Below are 27327 nucleotides of genomic sequence, written 5' to 3' on the forward strand. Positions count from 1 at the left end.
GCGTTATTATGATAAGATAACAACCACGGCGTGTGCGTGGCTGTTCCCTGGCTCTGTGTGAGAGTGTGTGCGTCTAATGTGGATACGAGGAGAAAGTAGCTGTCTCCTTTCATTTCAGTAAACGGGATACTCGCCTGCATATGGAATAAAAAGGAGACTTGATTAAAGAGCGGTTTATTTGTTTATTTCCCCCCCACACCACCACCACCGCCCGGATATATAACAACAGGCGGGTGAGCTTTTATTGGGAAGAAAGATTCTACCGGAGGAAATGATCAATGACCAATGGGGATCAGCTATGAACACCTCTTCAGAACTCGAAGATGGGTCTCGACATAAAAACCAGGTATGTGATCGTGAACGGATCGACTGTATGGTGTATCGTTGTCGGGTGGAAACCTTGTATGTCCAAAACCGTTCGTTTTGAATTTATCATTTTAAAAACGATTTAAACTAGTGAAAACAGCCGATCTACAAGCACACAACGCCTCGCACCCGCGAGGCGTTGTGTGCTTGTAGATCGGCTGTTTTCACTACTTTTGTGCGACGGCCTTGTGTGATGAAGCAGGGCTTTACTTTGCGAAAGAACGTACACATTTGAAACTTGGAGATACGAGGTTTCTGCCCGACAGTGACGATGTTGCCTTGTGTGTATAGGCACTGTGTGGAGTGTGGTTCTCATGCAACGATCGGTGGGTAGGCTACTATATGGACCATTGCGCGCAGTCTGTGCAACCCCGACACCGACAGTGCAGTGCAAAATGTAATCTAATATAGCACTGGTTCTCAAAGTGGGGTACGGGGACCCCCAGGGGCCCTTGAGGGAGTTCCAGGGGGTCGCAGTTGGGGAACAAAATGGATCCTTTAATATGGGTATACAAGCGTGCAAACGTACAAACAAGTGTACAGTTAAATGAACATTGATTTTACAATATAAATTGCGGTCCCAGCGATAGAAAATGCCATTTAATGAGGGTCCGTATAGCCTTAATGTTATATGAGATACATAAAGTGGTTCCTGTGTAAATAAGCCGTAAGGCTTTCTAAGATCTCCTTTGAGTTGACCTTGTACCAATGATTTGTGCTGTTTTCTATTGAAAACCGCTTGTAAAAAATAAACTCTTCAATCAATGCATGTCCATGGGGGTCCTTGAAATTTGTATGGTTGGGAATCACTGTGTTTAAAAAAATAAAAAATAAAAAATCTTCATGGGGTCCCTGGAATATCTTTTCAAATAGGGGTCCGCAGGCAAATGCATGTCAATTTGGGGGTCCTTGACATCGAAAAAGTTTGAGAACCACACTGGGCGTGTGGCGGTGCTGACTACGTGCACAATATGCACGCTTGGTGCAGTGTTATGCCGCGTAAAAAAGAGTAGAGGAGCTGATCTCTGCTGGAGAGATGTGCTCTGCACACGCGCGCACAAGCACGCACACACACACACACACACACACACACACACACACACACACACACACACACATACACAGGTGTGGAAAACAGCGAGTCTCCACTGGTCCCCCCCGCTTATATCATGTTTCTGCCATTATATTCATAATCATAACGTCTCCAAAAAAAGGAAAAAAAAAAAAAAAAAAACAGCAGCGGTTTCACATGGATCCCTTGGCGACCAATGATGATGTTGTTGTTCATGCAATCTTATACATGCAGTAGGCGAGACTGCGTTTATCATCCTGGCAAAGCGATGTGTTTTCAGTGATAAGAAGCGAGCTATGAGGAGGGGATGTGAGTGTGTGGATGGGACAATATGAAAATGTCACATCATGATTATTGTGGCAAAAGAAAATCGCGATTTATGATGTTATCGCAATAATCAAAATCTGTTATCCCGGGGCGGAACATTTGCCAAAAAATAGCAGATCTACAAGCTGTGAGCTTGTATATCTGTTATTTTTTGGCAAAGAGATTTGTTAGAGAGTGAAAAAAAGACCCTAACCCTGTATCAAGTATGTATCAAGTATGTATATTACCAGTAAGACTCCCTAAATCGGGAGATAAGCGACCGCCAGGTCGCATGTAAAAATCGGCATGATGGTGGCGCTAAATGTGACGGATCCATGTTGATGACATGACTCTAGACATACTGTGTACCGCTTTGCGTGATTTTAGGGCAAAATCTGTAGGAGCAGGAGTGTCCAAAAATGTGTTTCAAAAAATCGGCCTGATGGTGGCGCTAGTACCTTTTACTAATTATACTGGTACCGGATATGCAGCTTGGCAAATAAAAGGTGAATTGATCGCAGTGCATGACGGAGGACGATATCACTGTAAATTAAATCTCCACGATACGATTATCGCGAGTGTTTATTTTTTATCACGATAAACGATAAAATCGCGTATCGTCCCATCCCTATAGTGAGTGTGGTGGTGCTGATGCTGCTGTCTGTTGGCTTGCTCCAGCATCTGTCTGTTTGCCTTTCACGCGCGCAGCCTGTTTTGCGTTGCGTTTCTATTTTGTGGTCCATAATATCTATGCTCCTTTTGGATGAAGGAAACGGTCCGAGACACGAGATTTGCACGTTCTTTTAATTAGAAGGAGGAACATCGTAAAGCAGTGGTTTTCAACCAGTGGTCTGGGGACCACCAAGTGGTCCCCGAGGGGGGATCCAGGCAGGTGGTCCCCATGCTAAATGATGGAGATTTGGTATAACCAAATGGACCCTTACAGATATTTAACTCTAGAGTTAAATTAGGCTATTGTATTAAAGGTGTAGTTCACCCCCAAAATGACATTTTTCTTTTCTATTAATTACTCACGCCATGGAGACTTGAGTTCAATAATATTTATTTGTATTTGTCACATTCCTAAGACAAAAAAAAAATGATTATAGTAAATTTACGCCCATTTATTCTGGACGGGGACCCAAATGCATTTGAGTCCCCATCCGGAATCAATGGAGGCAAATTTATTGTAATCACATTTTTGTGTTAGGAATGCAACAAAAACCCAACAATATTATTGAACTCAAGTCTCCATGGCATGAGTAATCAGTAGAAAAAAGGTCATTCTGGGGGTGAACTACTCCTTTAAGTCTGCTTTCTTCTCATCCTTGCACAAGTTGAAACGTGCAAGTGCGGACGTGGGCTGCGTTGTTGTATTAGCTATGGACGAAATCACTTTGTGGGAATGGTGTGTGCTGGCAAGGTCAGGTGCATGTGTGTGTGTGTGTGTGTGTGTGTGTGTGTGTGTGTGTGTGTGTGTGTGTGTGTGTGTGTGTGTGTGTGTGTGTGTGTGTGTGTGTGTGTGTGCGTGTGTGTGTGTGTGTGCTCGTTCGCGTGTGCGTGCGTTTTACCGGGGAACGCCATAGAATCAGCTATGTGTGTGGGAACATGTTAAAGGATTGACGTCTGCAAAGAATTAACTCTCAACCCACTGATGATGATGTGGTGATGCAGATTAAGTTGTTTCTACACAACCATGTGAGGAAAACATGCGCTGTAAAGCAGGGGTCTTCAACAGGGGGTCCGGCACCCCTAGTTGGTCCTCAGAGTTACAGGGGGTCCTCCAAATCTTCCAATCCTTTTTTATATTAACTTGAACCCAAAATAGCAGATCTACAAGCTCACAACGCCTCGCGCTGCGAGGCGTTGTGAGCTTGTAGATCTGCTATTTTTGGCAAAGAGGTTTAGTGTAGAGGGGGGAAAGAGCGGACTAAGTACAGAGAAAAAGGTCAAGTTTATTAGGTAATGACGGCTCAAGTGGTTAAATATCTGAAAACACACATTGACATGAATCCAAAATACACTGATGATTGTGCTGTCAAACAATGAAACTATATGGAATCTATGAACAGGTTGTGGGGGTCCCTGCTTCATCTCTCTCTCAACTAAGGGGTCCTTGGCCTGAAAACTTTGAAGACCCCTGCTGTAAAGGCTGCGTTTTGATATGAAAGTGCATGGTTTGCGTTTGTTTGTTGCTGTGCGTCTCCGTCAATGGCTGCAGGCACGGTCGCTCGCGCACACCCGTGCGTGATACATGATGATTGTACACACAGACACCATTATCTTGCACTGGCACTGTGGCACATAATCTTCCTGTTTTTTTCTTTTTACAAAAATAATAATGCCTATAGATTAACTGATGAATGTGTCAGACACACACAATGATAATAATACTCTCCCACTCTTCTGTAGTACAATCACAATCTCATAATCGCTAATGTTGACGATCTAAATGTCATGATTACATTGTTTCATGTCATGTGGGGACATTATAAGGTCCTAACATAATTGTTGCAATTCATATCACACACACGCGTGCGCACGAACGCGCGCACGCACGCACGCGCGCACGCACACACACACACACACACATACCAGTAAGACTCCCTAATCGGGAGATAAGCGACCGTCAGGTCGCATACACAAAATTTAGAAAGCAATGGTAGCCAATCAGGAGGGAATATGGCAAATGGGACATGTTGATGACATGACTGTAGAGATACTGTGCACCGCTTTGCGTGATTTTAGACTGTAGGAGCAGTGTCCAAAAATGTGTTTTGCAAGAATCAGCCTCATGGTGGCGCTAGAAGAGGGGCATGTTAGAAATGAGGGGTGGAGGTTGTGGTTTGGCAGCCAAGGGGTGTGTGTGTGTGCAAAGTTTGGCATGAATAGTTAGGGCCAAAGGTGGCGGAGATAAGTGTAGGGGAAAAGTGTGACGTGACGGACAGACTGACAGACTGACAGACAGCCAGTGGAGGTTTTGAGCTGACGGTCGCAAAAAAACTATTTCTCAGAATCTACTATAGCCTACTTCGGGGGACATTTTACCCTAACCTCAGTGGGGGTATTTCTGAATAGGGATGTTTCTAAGTAGGGGTGTTTCTGAATAGAGGTCTGCCCCCATTTATAGGTAGTAGGCTAATACAACTCACGCACGCACAGACAGACAGACAGACAGACAGACAGACAGACAGACAGACAGACAGACAGACAGACAGACAGTCAGTCAGTCAGACAGACAGACAGACAGACAGACAGACAGACAGACAGACAGACAGACAGACAGACAGACACACAGTCAGACAGACAGACAGACAGACAGACAGACACACAGACACACAGACACACAGTCAGACAGACAGACAGACAGACAGACAGACACACAGACACACAGACACACACACACACACACACAGTCAGACAGACAGACAGACAGACAGACAGACAGACAGACAGACAGACAGACAGACAGACAGACAGACAGACAGACAGACACACAGACACACAGACAGACACTCTGGGAAGTCATTTAGTTCAGGCTATACCGTCTCTGAAGGCAATCGATTTGCAGAGCTGAGGTTCCCAGGGAGGGCTGAATGGACTGTGCGTGGTCATGAGCTGAATGCATTCTACTGACATGCTAACCAACCTACGTGCCCTGGGCACCAACACCCATGCAAGAGAAATACATATGGATGCACTGTGTATTTCATTCCTTGCACACACACGCACGCACCCACTACTAGGCCTAGGGCATTAACGACTTGTGATTTTTGCAAGTCGACTCGACTCAGTAAAAAGTCGAGTTGATGTCGACTTTATCGTTTAATGACGTCATCACATCGCACACGACCCTCCTGATTATTTTGGGGGGTCAGATCACTCAACTGTAAACAAACCACCATAACATTGAAGTGTGTAGAGGGTATCTGCACACTTCTAAAGTGCCAATTTAAGGACTTTTTAATACCTCTAAAATGACAAATTAAACATTGGCCAAATTGTCAAATATATAGAGGCAGAAATTGTGAAAATAGCCTGCTATTTTCACAATAGAAAGTTTTTTTTTTCAACTCCGACTTTTGACTTTCTCTGCTGGGAGTCGACTTGTGTAATGAAGTCGATTGACTTGTCAACTTTTTTCGTTAATGAATGTTGGTGTAGTTGTAGGGGGCTAAATAAGTCGCTCTGCCCGAACTCATGTAAACTCGGGAACATGACGTTCAGGGCTTGGTCTCTACGACCATGCATGAGCTATGAAGGGCTAAAATTGCTTTGGGAAACCCAGCCAATAATGTGTTGGGTATCGTTACTTTTGATAGTTACTCGTTAGGTTACATCGTTACTGCCTTTAAAAACTAATCCGTTACGTTACTTACCACGTTAACCACTGAGAAAAGTAACTCGTTAAATGTAACTAACTAACGCCGTTATTTTTGGAAAATGTAACTGGTAACAATCCTACTAGATTGCAAAAGTAACTTGTTAAGTTACTCTGTTACCACCAAACCTAGCGGCGTTACGTAACACTAGTGGCGTTTCCATAAAGCAAAATCTTTTTATGGAAACACGAATGCAAATAAACTTTCAATATCTGTCAAAAAAAATTATCTGCATTTGTGAATGGAAACGGGTCAGACAATAAATGTGAATAGATTATGACGTTCTGGGTCCATATCGTCCTCCAATTTAACACTTTCCCCTGCTGCTTAACGTCCATTGCCCGTTGGCCCACAAAACAGACCGTTTGTTTGTTATACACGGAATGACACGGACCGTGTGTAAATTCCTCCCGTTTTCACCTCCCGGAGTCAAGCCATCCGTGGCTAACCCTTCCTCATCACACGGTGTTGCGTGCCAAAAGTGGCCGATCTACAAGCTCACAGGTCACAGCAGCTCGCATCCGCATCTCCGCGCCGCGTTGTGAGCTTGCAGATCGGCCACCTTCCAGAGGACGCTGAAACTTGCAGGATGAGCACTGTACAGCGACTGATCCGCATCAGTCAGACGTGCAGTGCCCAGGTTCGGTCAGAAAAAATCAGCCCGATCAACTCATGCGACCGTCGCTAATTCGAATGACACCCGCACATGGAAACATGCTACATTCGCTTTGTCTTAATGCGTATTTCTGATAATTTGCTTCCCTAATTCGAATAGGTTTATGGAAACATGGCTGCTGATATTGATTATATCGTCCAGTCCCTATAGTTACCTCTATGTGTGTGGTGTGGTGGTTTTTTTGAGCACTGTGGTTTCTCTCTCGGTAACCTTGTCCGACTAATGAACTTGCTGAGCTGGCCGGAGGTATGGAGGGGAGCCCACAACACGTGGACCGGATCGCAGCAGACCGGCATAGCTCTCTCTCTCGCTGGTTCACTGGGCCCGTGATTTCCCTGTGGGTGACTGAGCCACGGCAGTGGATATGCTTCTAACAACCCTGGCTTTCACTCTCTCTCCTGTCTCTGATTTGTACTGTGGTGCCCAAAAAATACAGATACAGCTCGTCGTTGTCCGATGAAAACCTTGTATGACCAAAACCGTTCCTTTGGCATTTATCATTTGAAATATGATTTAAACTAGCGAAAACAGCCGCTCTACAAGCACACAACGCCTCGCACCGCGAGGCGTTGTGTGCTTGTAGATCAGCTGTTTTCGATACTTTTGTGCGACGGCCTTGTATGATGAAGCAGGGCTTTACTTTGCGAAAGAACGTACACATTTGAAACTTGGAGGTGCGAGGTTTCTGCCCGACAACAATGAGCTAATGCAGAGATACTCCGACACAAGTAAAAGTCCTAAATGTACCTGAGTAAAAGTAGGCCACAAAAGGACTAGGGATGTTAACAATTAATCCAAAATTGATTAATTGCCGTTAAGGACTAAATTGATTGAAATAAACCATTACAATTAATGTTTTTATTTTGTTTATTTGTTGTTTTTTATTAACTTTTTTTTTTTGCCTAGTGAAAGTTAAATCACAGTAATCCTTAATCATATTCAATCATATTCAAGGGCTTTTGGAGAGAAATGAGACAAAGGTGGGGAGGTGTGTGTGTGTGTGTGTGTGTGTGTGTGTGTGTGTGTGTGTGTGTGTGTGTGTGTGTGTGTGTGTGTGTGTGCCTGTGTCCAGCTGAAACTTGTTGACGGTCGTTAACGTTATATACATCAAGGCAGTTATGTTTCTCCACTGATTTGATCCTAAAAAAACGAGGCAATTAATCGGTTATCAACTATCAAGTAATTAATGAATCAATAATTTGCATCCCTAAAAAGGACTTGTATCAAAATGTACGGTACTTAAACTACCACAATTAAAAGGGCTCATTATGCAGAATGTCCCATTTCACAATGCTTTCAAATGTATAAAATGTGTACAAATCTTTTCAAATAGCCAAATCATACAGTATGGAGATCCCTGCTCTGAGTAGCTGACATCACTGTGATGTCACCTGTTTTATACCCATATATGGAGATCCCTGCTCTGAGTAGCTGACGTCACTGTGATGTCACCTGTGATGTCACAGTGATGTGTCAGGGGAACCACAGTGTCAGGCGTTATAGACAGAGATACTGTATAGTCAAGCTGTGACCGTTCACATACTAAACTACTAAACTAAACTACGTTCACATATATATATATATATATTTATATATATCACCGCTAGATCGAGAATTAGTTAGATCGAGAACCGGAGCGCTCGTCGTGCGGCGTGGGGCGGAACAAGCGGTCGCTTTGATCCACAACAACGACAGCGACAATGTAGCGTCGGCAGAAATGATAGCGCCTCACCCCACGGAGTGTTAGGGTTAGGGTTAGGGTTAGGCATAGTTTTACTGAGGTTAAGGTTAGGCCGGGTTAGGGTTAGATTTAGGCATCTCACTGAGTTACCCAAACTGACTGTAACATACATACGTCACGTCACAACGCGATGCGTCTTGAGCTTTTAGATATGCCATTTCCACAGGAAGTTCAACTGAGAATATGGGGACGCATAGGTTTGTGCGGCTCAATGCCGCGCTGCTTAAAGTCTGCATAAGACAAACACATTTGCATTGGCAGTATAAACATGCATAAAACAGGGCGTTTGCATAATGCAGTATGCATGATGGCGCACGTTTAATGGTGATGCCCGAGCGTTTCAAGTTGTGCGATCAAAGCCTGCCGGTTAACTGGAGTGTGTGTGTAGGCCTTCATCTCTGCTCAGCTGGAAAGGAAGGTGCGAGCGAACGCGTGTGCAGGGGTGTCGCACCCCCTGTGCTTTAACTATTGAAAAATAGCAGATCTACAAGCTCACAGCGCGGCACCGAGTGCCGCGCTGCGAGCTTGCAGATCTGCTATTTTTGAAAAATCGTGAAAATCTTTGAATATTTAAAATCCTTCTAAGGTTTTTTTTTTGGAAAAACCTATGTTTCTATGTCAGTGGTGCTCAAGCCTTTTCATGTGAAGGACCCCCAAAATGATATGTATTTGGCCACGGACCCCCATCTCAAAATATTTAGTTCCAGAGGCATAATTTGAGTGACAATTGTTTAAAAAATATATACCGGTATATACACTCGGTGCCGCGCTGTGAGCTTGTATATCTGCTATTTTTCAATATCTAAAGTATAAAATAATGAAGGCCCCTCCACCTTGGGCCCTTGTAACTCAGTCCACCCCCCGCCCCCCCTCCCCCTCCCCCTTGTGACGCCCATGCGTGTGTGAGTGGAGTGTGTTGGTGGTATCAGCGAGTAGTAATGAACCATCGCGGTGAACTTGTTATGTAAGTGAAGTGCACCTCTTTTGCATAGAAAAGTGAGTCAGTAACTCAGTAAACCTCCAGTTGAATGGGCCGTTTTACAGTGGTGGAAAAACGACTCTTTTGTTTGGCCGTTTCTACTCTTCGGTATTTACTGCCCTTTTCCTGAAAATTGCCTTCAAATGCATTTCCACTCCACTACTCAGTGGCGTCAGTTCAGCAAAAGCTAGGGTATGGCAAAGATGGGAGTCATTGAAAAGAGGCATTACATTTTGTATAACACGGTTCTATTGTGAAAATAGCAGATCTACATGCTCACAACGCCGTTGTGAGCATGTAGATCGTCTATTTTCACAATGTCTGAAAAAAACGAGTTTTGACAGTTTTTTACACAGGTTTCTAAGTTTTTTTTGTGCTGGATATGGAAGCCTGGAATGGTTGTTCAAGTGCAGAGTTGGGTGTAACGCGTTACAAAGTAACGCGTTACTGTAATAATAATACTTTTTTCGGTAACGAGTAGTGTAACGGTACTACTCCTCCGAAATAATAATAACACTACAAATACTGCCTGGTCGCGTTACTCGCTACTCGCTACTTTCGTGCCTGCAGTTTCTGCAGCTGCCTTCAGCAGGAACCGATTGTAAACATCATCACTTGTCTTTTAAAACATTGGAACTGCCATTTCTCTAAAATAACTAACCAAAGAAGAGGTAATCAAACACATTTGATTGTCAGCGCAGCAGCAGGTCACGGTGACACTGTGGCAATCAAGCCGCAGCCAGCAGCCACCCGACATTTGATAACCATCGCATATAGATTAATACAAGGGACTAAAAACAGCAAACCCCCCAAATACGGATATTTATAATATCAAGCAAAGAAATGAGTTACCTTTTGCCCATGAGAGAAAGGGAGAGAGAGAGAAAAGAGAAAAAAAGAGTGGCACGGCAGCGCATCACGAGGTGCGCAAAGCCGACGTTTGAATCACAGCCTAGATTAATATCCTACACGTGACAAGATACATTAAAACCCCCAAATAGTGAGTATTAAATATCCAGCGAGCCACAAGAATGAATTAGCCTACTGGAAATGTATGGTAGGCTGAGAGAGAGAGGGAAAAAGAGCACCTCACCTTTGCTCTGAGACTCTGACATGAGCTGATGATGACGGACAATTAATAATTCCTTATGCAAAACCATCGCTGTTATGTTGCTTTTTTAAGCAAATGGGAAGTTTTCCGCTGCTAGAATTAGTTTGACATTGTTTTAGTGCTTCTGCTGCACACGGAGTCATCTCATTGTAGTTCCATCACTTTCGCCCGCTACAGTAGGGTAGAGTGGGGGAATAGGCCCCCCCCTGGGGTTATAAGCCCCCCAGCTGTATTTGACTACAGAACTACCTACTTACTAATACAAATTATAATAATTACTATGACCTGCTGCGCTCTGTGGGGGGAGAATCTCCGCCAGGTCATGTCCACCCCTGGACTGGAAAATTCATAGGAGCCAAATGGAATGAAATCTGCTTAAACTGACTGACATATGGATACAGAACTATAGGCTATATAATGTCAGGTGGAAACCTTGTATGTCCATAAATAAATGAATAAACTCATATGTGAGCTAAATAAGGCCACAGGGGCTCAGAAATAATTTAATTATTATAATTTTGATTAATTATTATAACTTTGTATTATTAATATTATTATTATTATTATTAGACTCATTCAAATGACCACCAGTGAGCCCTGCTCACTTCATTGAACAACATAACTGTATTGTATTAGATATTATAATAATATATAATAAATATTTAATACATCTAATATATGTTGCCAATGCATCTCAGGCTTTTTTATGGAGTAACGCAAAAGTAGTGTAACGAGTAGTGTAACGAGTTACTTTCTCCAGGAAGTAATGAAGTAGTGTAAGGCACTACTTTTTTCAGAGGTAATATGTAATATGTAGTGCACTACTTTTTGGAGTAACGGATCCCAACTCTGTTCAAGTGCAGCTAAACTTGGCATGTTAGTAAATGTGCTACAATTAACAATAATGCATTGCACCTGTGCAGCTGACCTGCAGAACCTGGGAATATACCATTTTATCAAGATGACGAGAATACAAGTGTGGAGAATAATAATACCTTGTTAAAGTGACCATTTTGTAAAATGTTGCACTTTATTTTACTGTAATTTAACAACATGATAACTTGCACAGATAGACAAAGAGACATTCATGGATTTATATTTAAAAGTAACTTTTATCTTCCCCCTGGACCCAGGGTATGGCAGCTGCATACCCCTGCCATACCCAATTGACGCCTCTGCCACTACTGTACATCTCAGAGGCAGCATTTTTACTTTTACTCCACTACAATTATTTGAAAACTGTAGTTACTAGTTAGTCTACTTTGTAGATTCTAATAGTTATTACAAAACATGCAACTACCACTTCAGCCTTATCAACCTGGCAAGGCATTATCAAAGAAAAGGGAAAAATAGCGCCCTCTCTGTTTTGTTCCTAGTGTAGCACTATGTTCTTGAGAGACTACAACCTTATAACCATACATTTCCGCTATTTGAAAATAGCCGATCTACAAGCACACAATGCATCTCGATGTGACAATGTTTTCATGGGTGCATTTTCCCCATACACACCCACTTCAAACTCCATTTTAACCATGATAGATTCATTAAAAATACCCATTCTTTTTTCTGGTGACTCATAATAACCTCCTAATATGTGGGCAGGCAGTGTTGTTTCGATAACATTTTTCTTTTATTTTTAATAATTAATTATTTATTGAATTTTTTCCATTTTCCCAAAGACTTATTAAAAATAAATGAAAAAAGTTAACGAAAAAACACATTTGAAGTTACAATGGTTGTGTATGGGGAGGAGCCCTGGAGGAGTAGGGCCTGGTAACATTTACATCAAATATCTAAATATCAAGCAACTTAAAAACTGTTCAGGGTGTTCATAAAAGCCTGATTAGACGATAAAATATTTTCTATTTGTATTTTTTGTATTTTTTAAGTGAAGTATCCCTTTAAGTCCAGTACTCAGTTACTTGACACCACCGCCGTTTTATTTCATCAGATGAGGAGTCTTACTTCCACTGGGCCGTTTTATTTCATCAGATGAGGAGTCTTACTTCAACTGGGCCGAGGCCATTTTGCTACGTTTGTAAGCCAAGCTTTAGACTAGGAGAATTAAGGTTATAAAGGAAAAACAGCCATAATGTCCCTAGTGCCTTTGGCCTTGTTCCGCCGTTATCTGCCTTTGTTATCTGACCCTCGCGCCGCTATCTCCCCTCCCTTTTGTCATCCTGTTTGGGGGACATTTAATTGTCTGGTGGCGAGCAGGAGGCTGGGGAAGATAGACGCAGAGTGAGAAGGAAAAGGCCAGGACAAAGAAACACAAAGATTATGTTAGTCATTATAGTTCAGTTCACTCAAACAGAGGCCAGGGAAGCAGGGGCGTCAATTGGGTATGGCAGGGGTATGCAGCTGCCATACCCTGGGTCCAGGGGGGAAAATAAAAGTTACTTTTAAATATACATCCATGAATGTCTCTTTGTCTATCTGTGCTGGTTATGTTGTTAAATTACAGTAAAATAAAGTGCAAAATTTAACAAAATGGTCACTTTAACAAGGTATTATAATTATATTCTCCACACTTGTATTCTCCCCATCTTGACAAAATGGTATATTCCCAGTTTTCGCAGGTCAGCTGCACAGGTGCAATGCATTATTGTTAATTGTGGCACGTTTACTAACATGCCAAGTTAAGCTGCACTTGAACAACCATTCCAGGCTGCCATATCCAGCCCAAGAAACCGTAGAAACGGGGGAAACAATAAAATGTACTTCTTAAAATAAATGTATCATGCTTGTTGCTAAGGTATGGCAACATGACTGGTGTCTTTCACGCGCGCGGAGGCGCGCGTGCAAGACACCAGTCATGTTGCCATACCTTAACCTTTTCTGAACTGATGCCACTGCAGGGAAGAATGACATGGGAGAACAGAGTGGTCCTTACACACCAGGCACGTGCACACATAGACATCAAAGGGGGCTTGAGCCCCTGCCCTTTTATCTGTCTGTAAAAAACTGCCCTCTCCAGACAATAAATGCAATGTTCACTATGGCGAAAGAAATGCAAATGCCCTCTTTCCATGCCATACCTGAAGGCAGCATTCAGTAGAATTGCCTTGTCAAAACTCTCCTGAACTTGAATGCAGCATCTTATGTTGAAAGAATTGCCCTCTCTGTGTAGAATGCTATTACATCACATCTCCAGTATTGACATGGTTATGCTTAGTTCAGTGTGGTACCACACACCGAGCGCAACGCGTTGTGAGCTTGGAGGTCTGCTCTTCTGTGAGCTTGGAGCTTGGTGCTTCCACCAAAGGCCCTTTTGGAAAGTCCAGCCCCTGCCTCATTCTCTGCACGTCCCTGTTACACACACCGGGCCGGCACGATATTTTTTGTTCAATTCATTGGTATAATACATGTATTTCTTTGTTTGATGACATCCAAGGCACGCAGAATAAAACACAATTTCTTTTCGAAATGAGGTTTCGATGTTTCAAAGCGAATAAAAGGATCAACCTGTGAAAATGATGCATCAACTAATGATGATAATAAATAATAAGAATACTACACAAGTTTTTTACTTCACTAAACAAAAACAAATAAAACAACTTTATTAGGGAAATAACTTAAAAGGGTGAAAAACAAAGCAAAACAAGAGTGTTCAAATTGTGTTTTGCTGAAAATCGCAACGAGATGTAAGCATTGCGTGGCCGCGCATTGATTGCAGCGAGGATTTCTATGGCAGGCAATGACAGAACGGAAGCTGTTACCTTGGCCTTTGTGTTCTCTGCTCTATCTTTCACAGTAGCGTAGGCTATGTTTTCTTTCTTTTTCTTCTTTTAATTCAGAATAAATTACAGTGGAAAACATAAGCCGTATCCACTTGCTGAAAAGGGGAAATTGGAAAATAAAGTAAAATATTTCAAGAGATAACAGTCGATAGTTTATTTTTATTTTTTTCCTATTTTGCAGAAAACACAAAACAATGCAAACCCTAGCATCTAGCAACCCACCCATCCTCCCAGATGGAAGTAGGAGGCTTAAGGTCCGTACACACAGAGGGCGAATTGGCGAATAGCGAATTAGCGTATAATTCGCCTTTTTTTTTAAACCTTATAAAGTCAATGGAAGCATCCACACCAAACGCGAATTTCGAAAAAGCGAAAAGGCGTCTGTTTTTTATTCGCCCTTGTGTCGAATTTGGCAAACGTTCAAAGGCGAATTCCTCTCTCTCTCTGTATCAAAGTAAGCTCACTCTACCCTATTTCAAGAGAGAGAGAGAGAATGGTGGAGGGACCTTCACGTTACATTGAGGCCGAGGGGAACAGTGTCTTTCTCCTTTTCCGTGTCTCCTCTGCGTGGCTGCGCCTGCTTGGAAAAGGTAGCCTACTCGAATGTCTTACTGGTAAAAGCATGGTTTATGTGTTTGTTATTGTAGGCTACTTTATATCTGCAAAAAGACTAATGTTTTAAAATAAATCGCTGGGTATTAACTCTTTTACTGCCACAGAATTTAACAAAAAGCTCCATCCACTGCCAGCTAAATGTGAGAATTGTCGCTCATCTTTGAAGGCCTACTGGAGAAAATTGGCTTTGACTATAAAGACAACAATTATATGGCAACGAAGAATAGAATGTCTACTTTGCAACAGAAAAAGATTTCGTGTTTTTATCATGTTCTATTCATTAGCTAGAGGCTGCAGAATATGGCCTAAAAAACAGCTCTTTGAGAACATAAAGCTGAGAAAAATGCATATTTGTGAAGGAGACATTTTCAGGCAGAAATCTCTCTTTAGCCTTTTATTGCTGGCTTCAGTAACATCACACGTATGATCAGTGGTTGTTTACAAACAAATTCAAAAAAATAAAAACAAGAAAGTGTTTTTTTTTTTACACACTTTTAGTGTGTAAGAGCAGTAAGCGCAGTGCAGAACATTGACAGTGACATGAGCTTTTCAGCCTGAATCCTGCTTCAGCTTTCAGGGTTTTCTTTATCTCACACTTTTTAGGTTGAAGTACAGTACAAATGATTGATGAAAATAAAAAAATAAAATATAACACAACATTTTAGACACTAGAACTCAATTGTAATACTGCAAATGGAAAAAGGTTGGGGCCTACCTGTCCTTACACAGGCCTCAACCACTACATGTCTACAGAGTGTGTGTGTGTGTGTGTGTGTGCGCGCGTGCACGTGCGTGTGCGCGTGCGTGTGCGTGTGTGTGTGTGTGTGTGTGTGTGTGTGTGTGTGTGTGGCTCCATTCTGTTTCACTCCAGCCAGGCTCCTCCGGAAGGGCTCCGCCGGGTCTGCTGAACTCTGCACCCCTACCACGTACACAAGCCCATGGTCGATCTGTAAATTATACAAATACATAATTACTATAAAATACATGAAAAGTAGTACACCTCCAAGCTCACAACGCGTCACAGCAGAATGCGTGGAGGAGCCTACTATTTTCATCAGAAGGCCGTTTTAGAAATTTCAACCCCTGCCTCTCTAACATTCTATGCACTTCCCTGCTTACCACACAAATATATATAAAAATATATATAGTAAAAACAGCATTCATGGTCTGGAGAGGGCACTTTTTACAGATGGATAAAAGTCAGGGGCTCAAGCCCCCTTTGATGTCTATGTGAGCATGTGCCTGGTGCTAAGTCTGATTTACAGAAAAAAGTGTTTTGTTCTTTACCTATCCTTGTCCTTGGACGACTATGATGTGGCAATGAAGAAGTAGGCTCATCATCGTCGACTCATCATCTAAAATTATAGCCAGGAAAATATCAAAAAGTTTATATGTAAACAAATCAATTTACAATTTTGACATTTAGCAAATGACTTACAATAAGTTCATATGTAATACATAAAATGCAGATATAGTAAATAGTTACCATGCATTTACTGTCACAGTGAAATGCCCTTTATACCCTGTATGTATATAATGTCACAATGCAACATAGCTCCGTTTACACAAAGCTGTACTCCCTCCAACTGTATATAGGCTATCTTCCCCATTTTCAACTGTTTTTATTTATAACACTTGCTTTGGCAATGTAAACTGTTTTCTCATGCCAATAAAGCTCCTTTGAATAGAATTGAATTGAAAGGCTACATCATCATCATCAGCGGTGTTACTGATGTTACATCATGATGATGTTACATCAGCTACTGATGATGATGATGATGATGATGACGACGACATAGCGAGGTGGGTGCGGGGCGCCCACCGTACGTGCATAGTACGTGCACGTGCCCCACGTGCACCACACGTAAAAAGAAACCTCTCCCTCTTTCACACACACACACACACACACACACGCATCGTACGCACGCACACACAAACTAAGCCAATAAATCCTAAATTCCCATCAAATAAAAAATCCTAGTAGCTGTGCAGTGCACCGTACACTACACGCAGTACGTGCACGCGCGTGATAGGAACTCCACGTGTGTCCTGTATAGCGACAAAAACAAACGCATGCACTTGGATCCTAACTCTATGCTAGGATCAAATTGCTGATCCGGTCCGGATACTGAAACATTTCTTGCATGTATGTGTACGTGTAAATAGCCGGATGCAGTAGGCGGGCTCTAGACCGGATCCCACTGGTTTATTCGCAATAGAGATCACTCAGACCATGGTCTGATTGACAAGCCTCGGCTTGAGGCTTGAGCCTGCAGGCTTCATCACGGATGCGGTGGAAAGAATGCCTGAAGCGATGTTATCACATACAGTATACATACATGCAGATGCACTGGATTTAAGTCTTACCACTTTGGACAGTAGAATCATGGCCATCGTCCAGTGAGTCTCTGCCTCTGTACGTCTGGCTGTTGAATGGGTGGCGGCGGTCACGGCGGGCTCTCTGCTGCGCCGAAGATGTAGTGTTATAGGGATCCATCCAGCACGGGGGTCTCACTCTCAGGAGTGTCAGGTACGGCGTGGGTCTCCGAGTCCATATCGGGATATCAGGAGGCTCTAGATCCACTTTTTGACCCGGTTCTTCGCGACCAACGGCGCCAAGAAATGGAATATGTTTCTCTTCAAAGCCAACGGCTACACTACAGGAATCTTTTTCTCTTCTTCTTCATCATCATCATCACGACCACCACCACCATTCGTGGGCGCTGCTGGGTCACCAACGCGGGTAGGTTGTAATCCTAAAGTTTGTTGTCGAAACTTTCCTTCCGTGGATCTGCTGCTGTCTGCGACCCCGGCCGTGGGGTGGTGGGGGATGGTCGCTTTGCTTCGGCGGATTGATACTGAGCAGGGCCTAGTACTTGGCCTAATACATCTCAATATTCTAGTACTGCTAAATACTACTACCTACTACAATTACTATACTACTAATACTATAAAACAACTGATTTCCGACAAAATGATCGCTTTTACCAACGTGGCTCTCTCTCTCTCTCTCTACTAACAAAAAAAACAATATAATCCCTCAAGGCTAGCAGGCGGAGCCAGGCAGGGGCATCAATTGGGTATGGCAGGGGTATGCAGCTGCCATACCTTGGCTCCAGGGGGAAATAATAAAAATGTACTTTTCATCGTGCCTGTTGCTAAGGTATGGCAACATGCCTGGTGACACCAGTCATGTTGCCATACCTTAGCTTGTTCTGAACTGACGCCACTGGAGCCAGGACAGTCTGTTTACTTTTTTTTTATGACGCGGTTTCCGGCTGTCCTCAAAACGACCCGACGACCAATTATACATTGAAAAGTTGCGCAAGGACGTCTTTTATCATAATCCATAAAAAACATCAAACGAACGAACGGCCGTATTGGCCGTCCCCACTCTCTAGAATTGGGGCGAACAGGAACGTCCAAAGCAGTATAAGAGTTAAATAGCCTACAATATAGGATCCGAAATGAGTGGATTTAATCCACTGGATTAGAAGGAAAGTACTGGAAATTCGACTCAAGTAGGCTACAAATACCTACAAGTACAGGCTACTCAAGTAAATGTAGGCTACGATTAGTTACTTTACACTGACTTTCTTTTTTTACAGACCGAAACCCGTGACATTTTGTCCCGAAATCCTTTTATTTCCGAGAGACCCGACCATTTAATCATTATTAAAACCCTCTTTCATGTAACTCACTGCAGCCGTGCAGCGTGCGCTGTTAACTGATTGACAGGCAGAAGAAGGCTACCAAGGAATCTATAGGCTAATATTAAGATCGAAACAAAAGCCAGAGATTAAAAGGAATACTTTTAGGCTATTTTCTAACTACAGAGAGGTAAGTCATGGTTTAACTTGTACGCGGTCGCGGGCTCGCGGCTGCTGATCCTGGCAGCAGGCTATACGCATCGCGCATGCATTACGCACGCTGCACGCACCAAGACGCGGGTCCTCTTGGGTCCTCTCGGTTAATACACATAATGATTGACAGCCCCGTATTCCGAGGGTGATGCGGCCATTCCGACCCGGCTATGATAAAACACTGACCGACCCTGTCTACTCTGCCCCCGGCCGGAGCGGAGGGGAGGGGGAATGGAGAACGCGTGTTGTCACTTGTCTCTTCTGTTCTTTTTCTTATTTAATAGGCTAACAATAGTCTGGGATCACTTCACTTTTCGGGTTTGTAACCGGTCTGGAGCGGAAACCACAAAACGTCATGTTGTAGTACTCAAGGACTACAATTTGGCCGGAAATATCCACCGGAAACAGTTTTAACCCAAAATAATCCCCCTGCGCTCAAGGACATACTTTTATGGCCTACCTAATAAACTCCTCGATGCGGAGTAGTTTTGCTTTTGAAAAATTAGTTTGGTATATGCATGATTTAGTCCAACTTTTAGCGACCGGCAAAACCACACTAGGCTACTCGAGCATTTTAATAGGGATTGGGGAAACAAACGGTGGGAACCAAATCAAAGCGACGCCGCTTCTTCTAGTGGTTTCCGCGCTTTAGGCGGAAACCAAACGGTCTGTTGTGAACGAGCACCAGGCTCTCTCCCGGGAGAAAGCCTGGTAGGCGAGGTTAGGCTAACAACCACGGCCAGGTCTCATCATCACTTGAGGATGAAGTTTCCATTGTTTTATTTGTTTCCCTGTCTCCGTTCTCCTCTCTCCTCTCTCTCCTTTCTTCTCCTTTCTCCTGTGGCTATGCAGGCAGATATCGCCCCCTCGTTTTTAGGCGAATTAAGCGAATATTATACGCATATTCGTGTCGCTTTTTGGTGTGTACGGAAAAGGGCGAATGGCGAATTCTTCGCCTTTTTGGTTCGCTTTTTCACGTCGCTTTCGCTAATTCGCCGGTCTGGACAGAGCATTAGGGTCGATTCACACTCTAATAAGGACCCTAACTAATTTCGGTTCGGCAATGTCCAGACCCAAATATGGGTTTCCCCTCCCGGTTCTGGGGGGCGTCAACCGACTAAACCTGGCTCCACGGTGCTGTCGAAATGTTGTGACCTCCCGACTTAATTTCGGTACTCAGCGGTGTCTTCTCATTCATTCAGCCCGGCTCCAAGTTCATTATGCTCGGCTGTGAAGCCAAGGAAACAGCGGTCGTTTGGGAGGGAGACACGTCGACTTCCAATGCTTGTGTGGCCGTGTATTGAGTGTCGCAGAGCGGATACATTGTCAGCTGGTTCTCGCTCTGGCTGGAGACGAGAGTGATGGACTGGGAGGCGCGCGCGCGAGACACACACACACACACACACACACACACACACACACACACACACACACACACACACACACACACACTGCGTGAAAAGAAGAGAGAGAGAGAGAGAGAGAGAGAGAAGAGACCCGTCACTGGTGCTGCTGCCTGCTAGAGCTGCTACTCACTGGACCTCCAGCTCCAGTCATTCAGCGTGCAACGCGAGGGCCAGTCAGATATGTATCCGCCCTGCAACGCTCATTCATCGGCCACAAACGTTGTCATGCCATGGACCTCCAATATTTACAAGCGACTTCGGCACTAGCCGTTAATAAAGTATGAATGGACTCCCCCCGAACTTAAATAATTTCGGGTCGGGGCGCCCTCCCGAACCGAAATTAGTCAGGCTCCTTATTACAGTGTGAATCGACCCTTATGCATTGCACTTGGTGTAAAGCAGGGGTCTTCAACATTTTCAGGCCAAGGACCCCTTAGTTGAGAGAGAGATGAAGCAGGGACCCCCACAACCTGTTCAGAGATTCCATGTAGTTTCATCGTTTGACAGCACAATCATCAGTGTATTTTGGATTCATGTCAATTTGTGTTTTCAGATATTTAACTACCTGAACCGTCAATACTTAATAAACTTGACCTTTCACTCTGTACTTAGTCTGATCTTTTCCCCCGCTACACCAAAGCACTTTGCCAAAACTATTATATATAATACAAATATTTTTGGCTAAGGTTCTCAGAATATGGATGCTGGGATTCAAGTGGTTAATATAAAAAAGGAGAAGAAAGTTCCTATCACAAAGATTTGGAGGACCCCCTGTAGTAACTCTGAGGACCCCCTAGGGGTCCCGGACCCCCTGTTGAAGACCCCTGGTGTAAAGTAAAGTACATTTACTCAAGTATTGTAAAAAAATTGAGGTATGTTTACTTTACTACGGTATATTTATATACTATTATTGCAGTTTTCAGTACTTTTACTTCTACTCCACTACCTCTCAGAGGCAAATATTGTACTCTTACTCCACTACAATTATTTGACAACTTTAGTTACTAGTTAGTAGTTACTTTGAATAATTGCAAAACACACACTAAAGGGATATTTCACTCATTTTATTGTCTAATCAGGCTTTTATGAACACCCTGAACAGATTTTTATTTGCTTCATTCAATATTTAGATATTTGATGTAAATGTTACCAGGCCCTCCTCCTGCAGGAGGCCTCCACATACACACCCATTGTAACTTCAAACTTCATTTTAACCATGATATGTTGACGTGAGCAGGCCGTGTTTTTTTTTTTTCGATAACTTTTTTCATATATTTTTAATAATTATTTTTTGTATTTAATTTTTTCCTTTTTCCCAAATAATTATTAAAAATAAATGAAAAAAGTTATGGATAAAATACGGACTGCTCACGTATTAGGAGGGTAATATGAGTCACCAGAAAACATAATGGGTGTTTTTAACACCTTCTAAGCCTGGCCGCACTCCCTCGGACTTCCTACTGGGTCCCATCAGCCAATCGTCTATTCCCGTACTTCCCCGTAATTTATGAAATTAATCATAATTTTTTGAAAAATACAGTCGCAGGTCGTGCTCTGTCTCTTTAAGAGACGTTGTGCAATCGGATCACGTCAGAAACGTGATGACGTCATCGGCTGGCTCTGCCACTGGCTCCACGAGCGGCCATTACGTTCCCCTTCACTGTGTGTGCTGCAGCCTGGTTTAGCCCATCCCCTCGTCTTTTTCGACCAGACGACAGGCGAAATCAAGGCTTCGGAATGAGTGGAATACATGGAATTAGATCGATGTGCGTGCGACGAGGACGTAATGTACTTTCGAACGCTGTTTTTTCTCGCGGATTACCCCATCTCGCTCCATGCAAATGAACGGCAGAAATACAGCCAGCAGCAGCTTCTAAGTAAGTGGCCGCCCAAACACGTAGTGTGTGCACGTCCTGCTGGCTTGCACTGAACGACCCGCGCGCGTTGTTTATCATTTGGTGTGTTTGTTTTTTAAAATATGTTTATAAATAAAACGCTGATTGTTCAGGGGGTTCTGCCGGGGCTTGGAAGTGATGAATCTATCATGGTTAAAAGTTACAACCCATTGTAAAAGTTACAATGGGTGTGTATGTGGAGAAAAGCCCATAAGGTGTTGAAAGTGGAATATCCCTTAACCACTATAAATTTCGGCCATAAAAAGCCGATAGACGTCATCTACAAGCTCACATTGTGAGCTTTTAGATCTGCTATTTTCAAAAGATTTGTATACAATTTATACATTTGAAAACTTGTGAAACATTCTGCATAATGAGTACTTTCTACGTTTGATACTTTAAGTACATTTTGATACCAGTACTTTTGTACTTTTACTCAAGTCTATTTTGAATTCCGGACTTTATACAGAGTATATCTCCATTGAGGTATTGGTACTTAAGTAAAATATCTGAGTACCTTTCCCACCACTGATAGTGTGCACATACAAACAAATGAAAGGGGTGTTAATCCTGACAAGTATCAATTGCACTTAAAAGAGTTGATGTAAGAGAAAAGGTTGATGCAAGAAAAGAAAAAGGCACTAATCCAGACAGGCACCATGTAGTCTCAGTTATGAGCTGATGTAAGAGTGAAAGGGGTCCCAGCTAACTGTGAACAGTGGCGTCAGTTCAGAAAAAGCTAAGGTATGGCAACATGACTGGTGTCAAGACACCAGTCATATTGCCATAGCTTAGCAACAAGGCATGATACATTTATTTTAAGAAGTACATTTTAATATAATATTTTAATATTATAGTTTAACCCCTACTGTATGTCCCTGTAACAAAAGGGGGAAAAAAATCACACCTAGTGTGAAATGAGCAGTGCTATTTTAATTTCATTAAGTGTCCTGCGAAGCTGGGCGTACAACACACTTTGAGCGCCTTGTGCCAAGATGTAGGCCACGCTTCTGAGTCCGAACAAAGCCAGATGTTGAAGCTTAGCTGCTTCCTGTAGCAAAAACAGGCAGGGGCCTTGCAGGCCTAATAGAGCCCTGAGGTACTCCAACTAAGTTTATACGGTTTTCAGTGGCTGTTTGATCTTATACAACTAAACAATAAGGCATTGTTGTTAAACGCAAACAATCACAGGCATTTGCATATAAATGCGTGTTTATGCATGTTTGCGCCGTATTATGCAAACAAATTGCAAACACGCTCGAACATATTTGTTTCATACAGTACTTAACAGCGACAGCATTGGCGGACTCATTCGTCAACTCCTCACAGAAGTGGCGGGGGAGCAAATTTGCATTCGCGTTTGAGGAGAACGTTGTCCAGACGGAGGGGAAAATATTTAATCTATTTAGAACGGGTGTGCATTATTGCGTATTATTACGTTATGCTTCTATTCACCGAGTGCCGCGCTGCGAGCTTATAGATCTGCTATTTTTGAAAATTGTGAACATTTGAATCTTCTAAATCCTTCTAAGGTTTTTTTGTTTTTGAAAAACCTATGTTTCTATGTCAGTGGTGCTCAAACTTTTTCATGTCAAGGACCCCCAAAATTATATGTATTTGGCCACAGACCCCCATCTCAAAATATTTCGTTCCAGGGACCCCCCAGAAGCCAAATTTGAGTTACAAATGTTCACTTTGAAAATACGTATATCCAAAGATTTGCTCAAACGTTCACAACTTTTCAAAAATAGCAGACCTACAAGCTCGCAGCGCGGCACTCGGTGCCGCGCTGTGAGCTTGTAGATCTGCTATTTTTCAACAGTTAAAGCATTCAACAACTCTAGGCCTAAAATGGGTTAAGGAACGAGGCTTTAATATGCATAAATGGCACGGGTCCATGTTTTGTTGAAAGGCAAAGTGGAAGGTGAATGAGCACCCGCTGTTCATATAAAGCACGGCATCAAACCAAAATCAATGACTCTGAAGGATTGCTTTCCCTCGATAAATGTAATAAGCTGCCTCCGCCCTTTTCCCTCCCTTTCCTCTCCTCATGAACACATGGTGTGTGTGTGTGTGTGTGTGTGTGTGTGTGTGTGTGTGTGTGTGTGTGTGTGTGTGTGTGTGTGTATGTGTGTGTGTGTGTGTGTGTGTGTGTGTGTGTGTGTGTGTGTGTGCGTGCGTGCGTGCGTGCGTGCGTGCGTGCGTGTTCTGCATGATTGTCTCTCCCTCTGTTACAAAACTTTGGTTACTTTGTAGATTTTGATTAGTATTACAAAACATACCACTTCAGCCCTATACAGTATACAGGTATGGGCATAAAAGTGATTCTGTGATGTCAGCTACTCAGAGCAGGGATCTCCATATATGGGCATAAAAGGGATTCTGTGATGTCAGCTACTCAGAGCAGGGATCTCCATATATGGGCATAAAAGGGATTCTGTGATGTCAGCTACTCAGAGCAGGGATCTCCATATATGGGCATAAAAGGGATTCATGGCCCTTAGGCGTCTTACTGGTGTAGACTACACAGAATCTCTTTTACGGAAACAGCTGCTCTGCAAGCTCAACAGCACAATGCGTTGTGATGCGCTGTGATTGTATGTCAGCTTGGGTTGTTAAGTAACGGATTACATGTAACGGGATTACGTAATCAGATTACAAAAAACAGTTAACTTGTAAAGTCTCAGGTTACATTTTATAATGTGTAATCTGGATTACAGTAACGGATCTGAATGATGGGGGTTACATGCTGGATTACATTCTCCCCTTGCCCTCATCAATTTTACAAATAAGTTATAACGCCAAGCAATAAAATAATCAAGTCGAATCAGCGTAAAGTACTGCCACTTCGCTTAAGTAAAATTCTGTTGTCCTTTTCCTAATTTCATTGGCTCAATATTCTTGTCTAGTTATCAATGGTAAAACTTGTTTTATTTAATTAAAGACTTTTGCTAAACAGTAATCCAAAAGTAACTGAAAATAACTAGTAGTTACTTTTTAAATTGTGATAATCAGATTACGTTACTGACTACATTATCTTTGCAAGTAACTTGTAACTGTAGGGGATTCCTTTTTAAAAGTAACCCTAACAACCCTGCTTGCCAAATATTCACTCCAGAATAGGGACGTTGGAGGCTCTAGCAGTCGGTTGATTGTTCGTTAGCTGCAGCCAAAAGACATCCTCTGTGTGCTCAAGGTTTTAATCCCAAACACCTCCAACAACAACAACAAAAGAAGAAGAACCCACAGCCTCTTGGAGAGCTCCCAGGAACGTGCTCATGCTTACGCTTTCGCTGTTAGTTAGTCTCACATGGACCGGCTGCGAGGCACAGATGCCCCGACGCATTATTACCATAGCTTCGCTGCTGACCCCCTAAAATAACTGTTTTACATTAACCTAATCGTATCTAATTGGCTGGTGGCCCTTGGGATGGTTGTTGGTTTTGGAGTACTGCATATGTTCTGTGTGTATGTGTGTGTGTATGTGCATTAATGGATATTTGCACACAAAGCAGCCAAAAGCCACAGAAAAGCTCAGGACATTTACGCCATAGGACGACAATGGAAAGATCCATTGTCGTCCTATGGCGCAAATGTGTGTGTAAGATTGTTGTGGATGATTGTGCGAGCGCGCACGACCGCACGTACGCGTGTGTTTGCCTGTGCACACAGGAACATGTGTGTGTGGGTCTTACATTCGCTAGGGAACTAGGGATATTATAGTTTATCGTGATAAAAAGATTTGATGGAGATGGAGATTTAATTTATCGTGATATCATCCTCCATCATGCACTGGGATCAATTCACCTTTTATTTGCTGAGCTGCATATCCGGTACCACGTAAACACTCTATAATATATTAAATCGCGATATATTTTGTCTCTATAATCGTGATATGACATTTTCATATCGTCTCATCCCTATAGGGAACGCATGCAATGTTGTGAATGAAGTCAATGTTGAGACTTCCGCGGGTCTTCAAAATAAGGTAAAATCAATGACCCCATCAGAGGACGGATGAATTCATGAATCAACACCTACCGACGAAAGGGTTGAAGAAAACCACACGTTTCCCCCAGCACAACAATACAACCAACTTGCGTTTCCGTCTAGCTTGCTTCTTGCGTAACTATCGACCGTATCGAGAAGGAGAAAGGCGAGGCGGAGAGCTCAGAGTGGCAGACTGGGGGGGAAAGTGGGACTGAGTTACTAGGGCCCAAGGTGAAGGGGGCCTTAATTATTTTATACTTAAGCTATTGAAAAATAGCAGATTTACAAGCTCACAGTGCGGCACCAAGTGCTGCACCGGGAGCTTGTAGATCTGCTATTTTTGAAAAGATGTGAAAATGTGTGCAAATCTTTGAATATGTATTTTTTTAAGCGAAAAACTAAACTAAAATTTTGCTTCTGGGGGGTCCCTGGAACTAAATATTTTGAGATGGGGGTCCGTGGCCAAATACATATCATTTTGGGGGTCCTGCGCATGAAAAGGTTTGAGCACCACTGACATAGAAAGGCTTTTAAGACATTTATAGAACCGTGTCAAAAATAGTGAAAGACCTGCACAAATTTTCACAACTTTTTCAAAAACAGCAGATCTACAAGCTCGCAGCGCGGCACCGAGTGCCGCGCTGTGAGCTTGTATATCTGCTGTTTTTGAAAAGGTTAAAGCAAAAAAATAAAATAATGCATATTAATGCGATCCCATTCATGGGGGGCCCCACAGTGAATCCTTGTACCCGGGGCCCAGAATGTGATGTGACACCCCTGCGGCCGGGCCAGGGCAAGGTTACAGCCTGCCTCCTAGAGGCGCTATCGACAGACACGTCAGCGGGTTGACCTGATGGGCAAGGTTTCACATCTGAGGAGAGCCTGCAGCGAGAGAGGCCGGCGCAGACAGATGGAATTAGATTTCCATCAGCAGCAGTAGCGGCATGGATTCCACCCCCATTCACACTGCTGTTTGTATCCATGACTGCTGCTGTCCAGTGTTGATTTCATCGACTAAAACTGTGTCGAAAAACGTTTTCGACTGTTTTTTTCACGGACGAAAACGAAATAAAAGCTAAACTAAGACTAAATATATTGACAATTTCGTCAGCAAAATAAAAACTAGACTAAAACATTAGGGAGGGACTATAGTGAAGAAGACAGTCATTTTATGTTTGGTTGCTC

General features: G+C 42.9%; 1 protein-coding gene across 1 annotated transcript in view; it reads left to right on the forward strand.

Moving 5' to 3' along the window:
• Positions 1 to 271: 271 nt before the first annotated feature.
• Positions 272 to 27327, forward strand: part of fibcd1b (fibrinogen C domain containing 1b) — a gene marked incomplete at both ends in the record, with an annotated part of 511759 nt that continues 484703 nt past the window's right edge. Inside the window, one exon of the mRNA XM_080743825.1 lies at positions 272 to 346. Coding sequence (XP_080599951.1) covers positions 272 to 346 — 75 coding nt within the window. The remainder of the gene's footprint in view (positions 347 to 27327) is intronic.

Source organism: Nannobrachium achirus (genome assembly GCF_963921795.1).
Source record: "Nannobrachium achirus genome assembly, chromosome: 15".
In the NCBI taxonomy this organism is placed as follows: Eukaryota; Metazoa; Chordata; class Actinopteri; order Myctophiformes; family Myctophidae; genus Nannobrachium; species Nannobrachium achirus.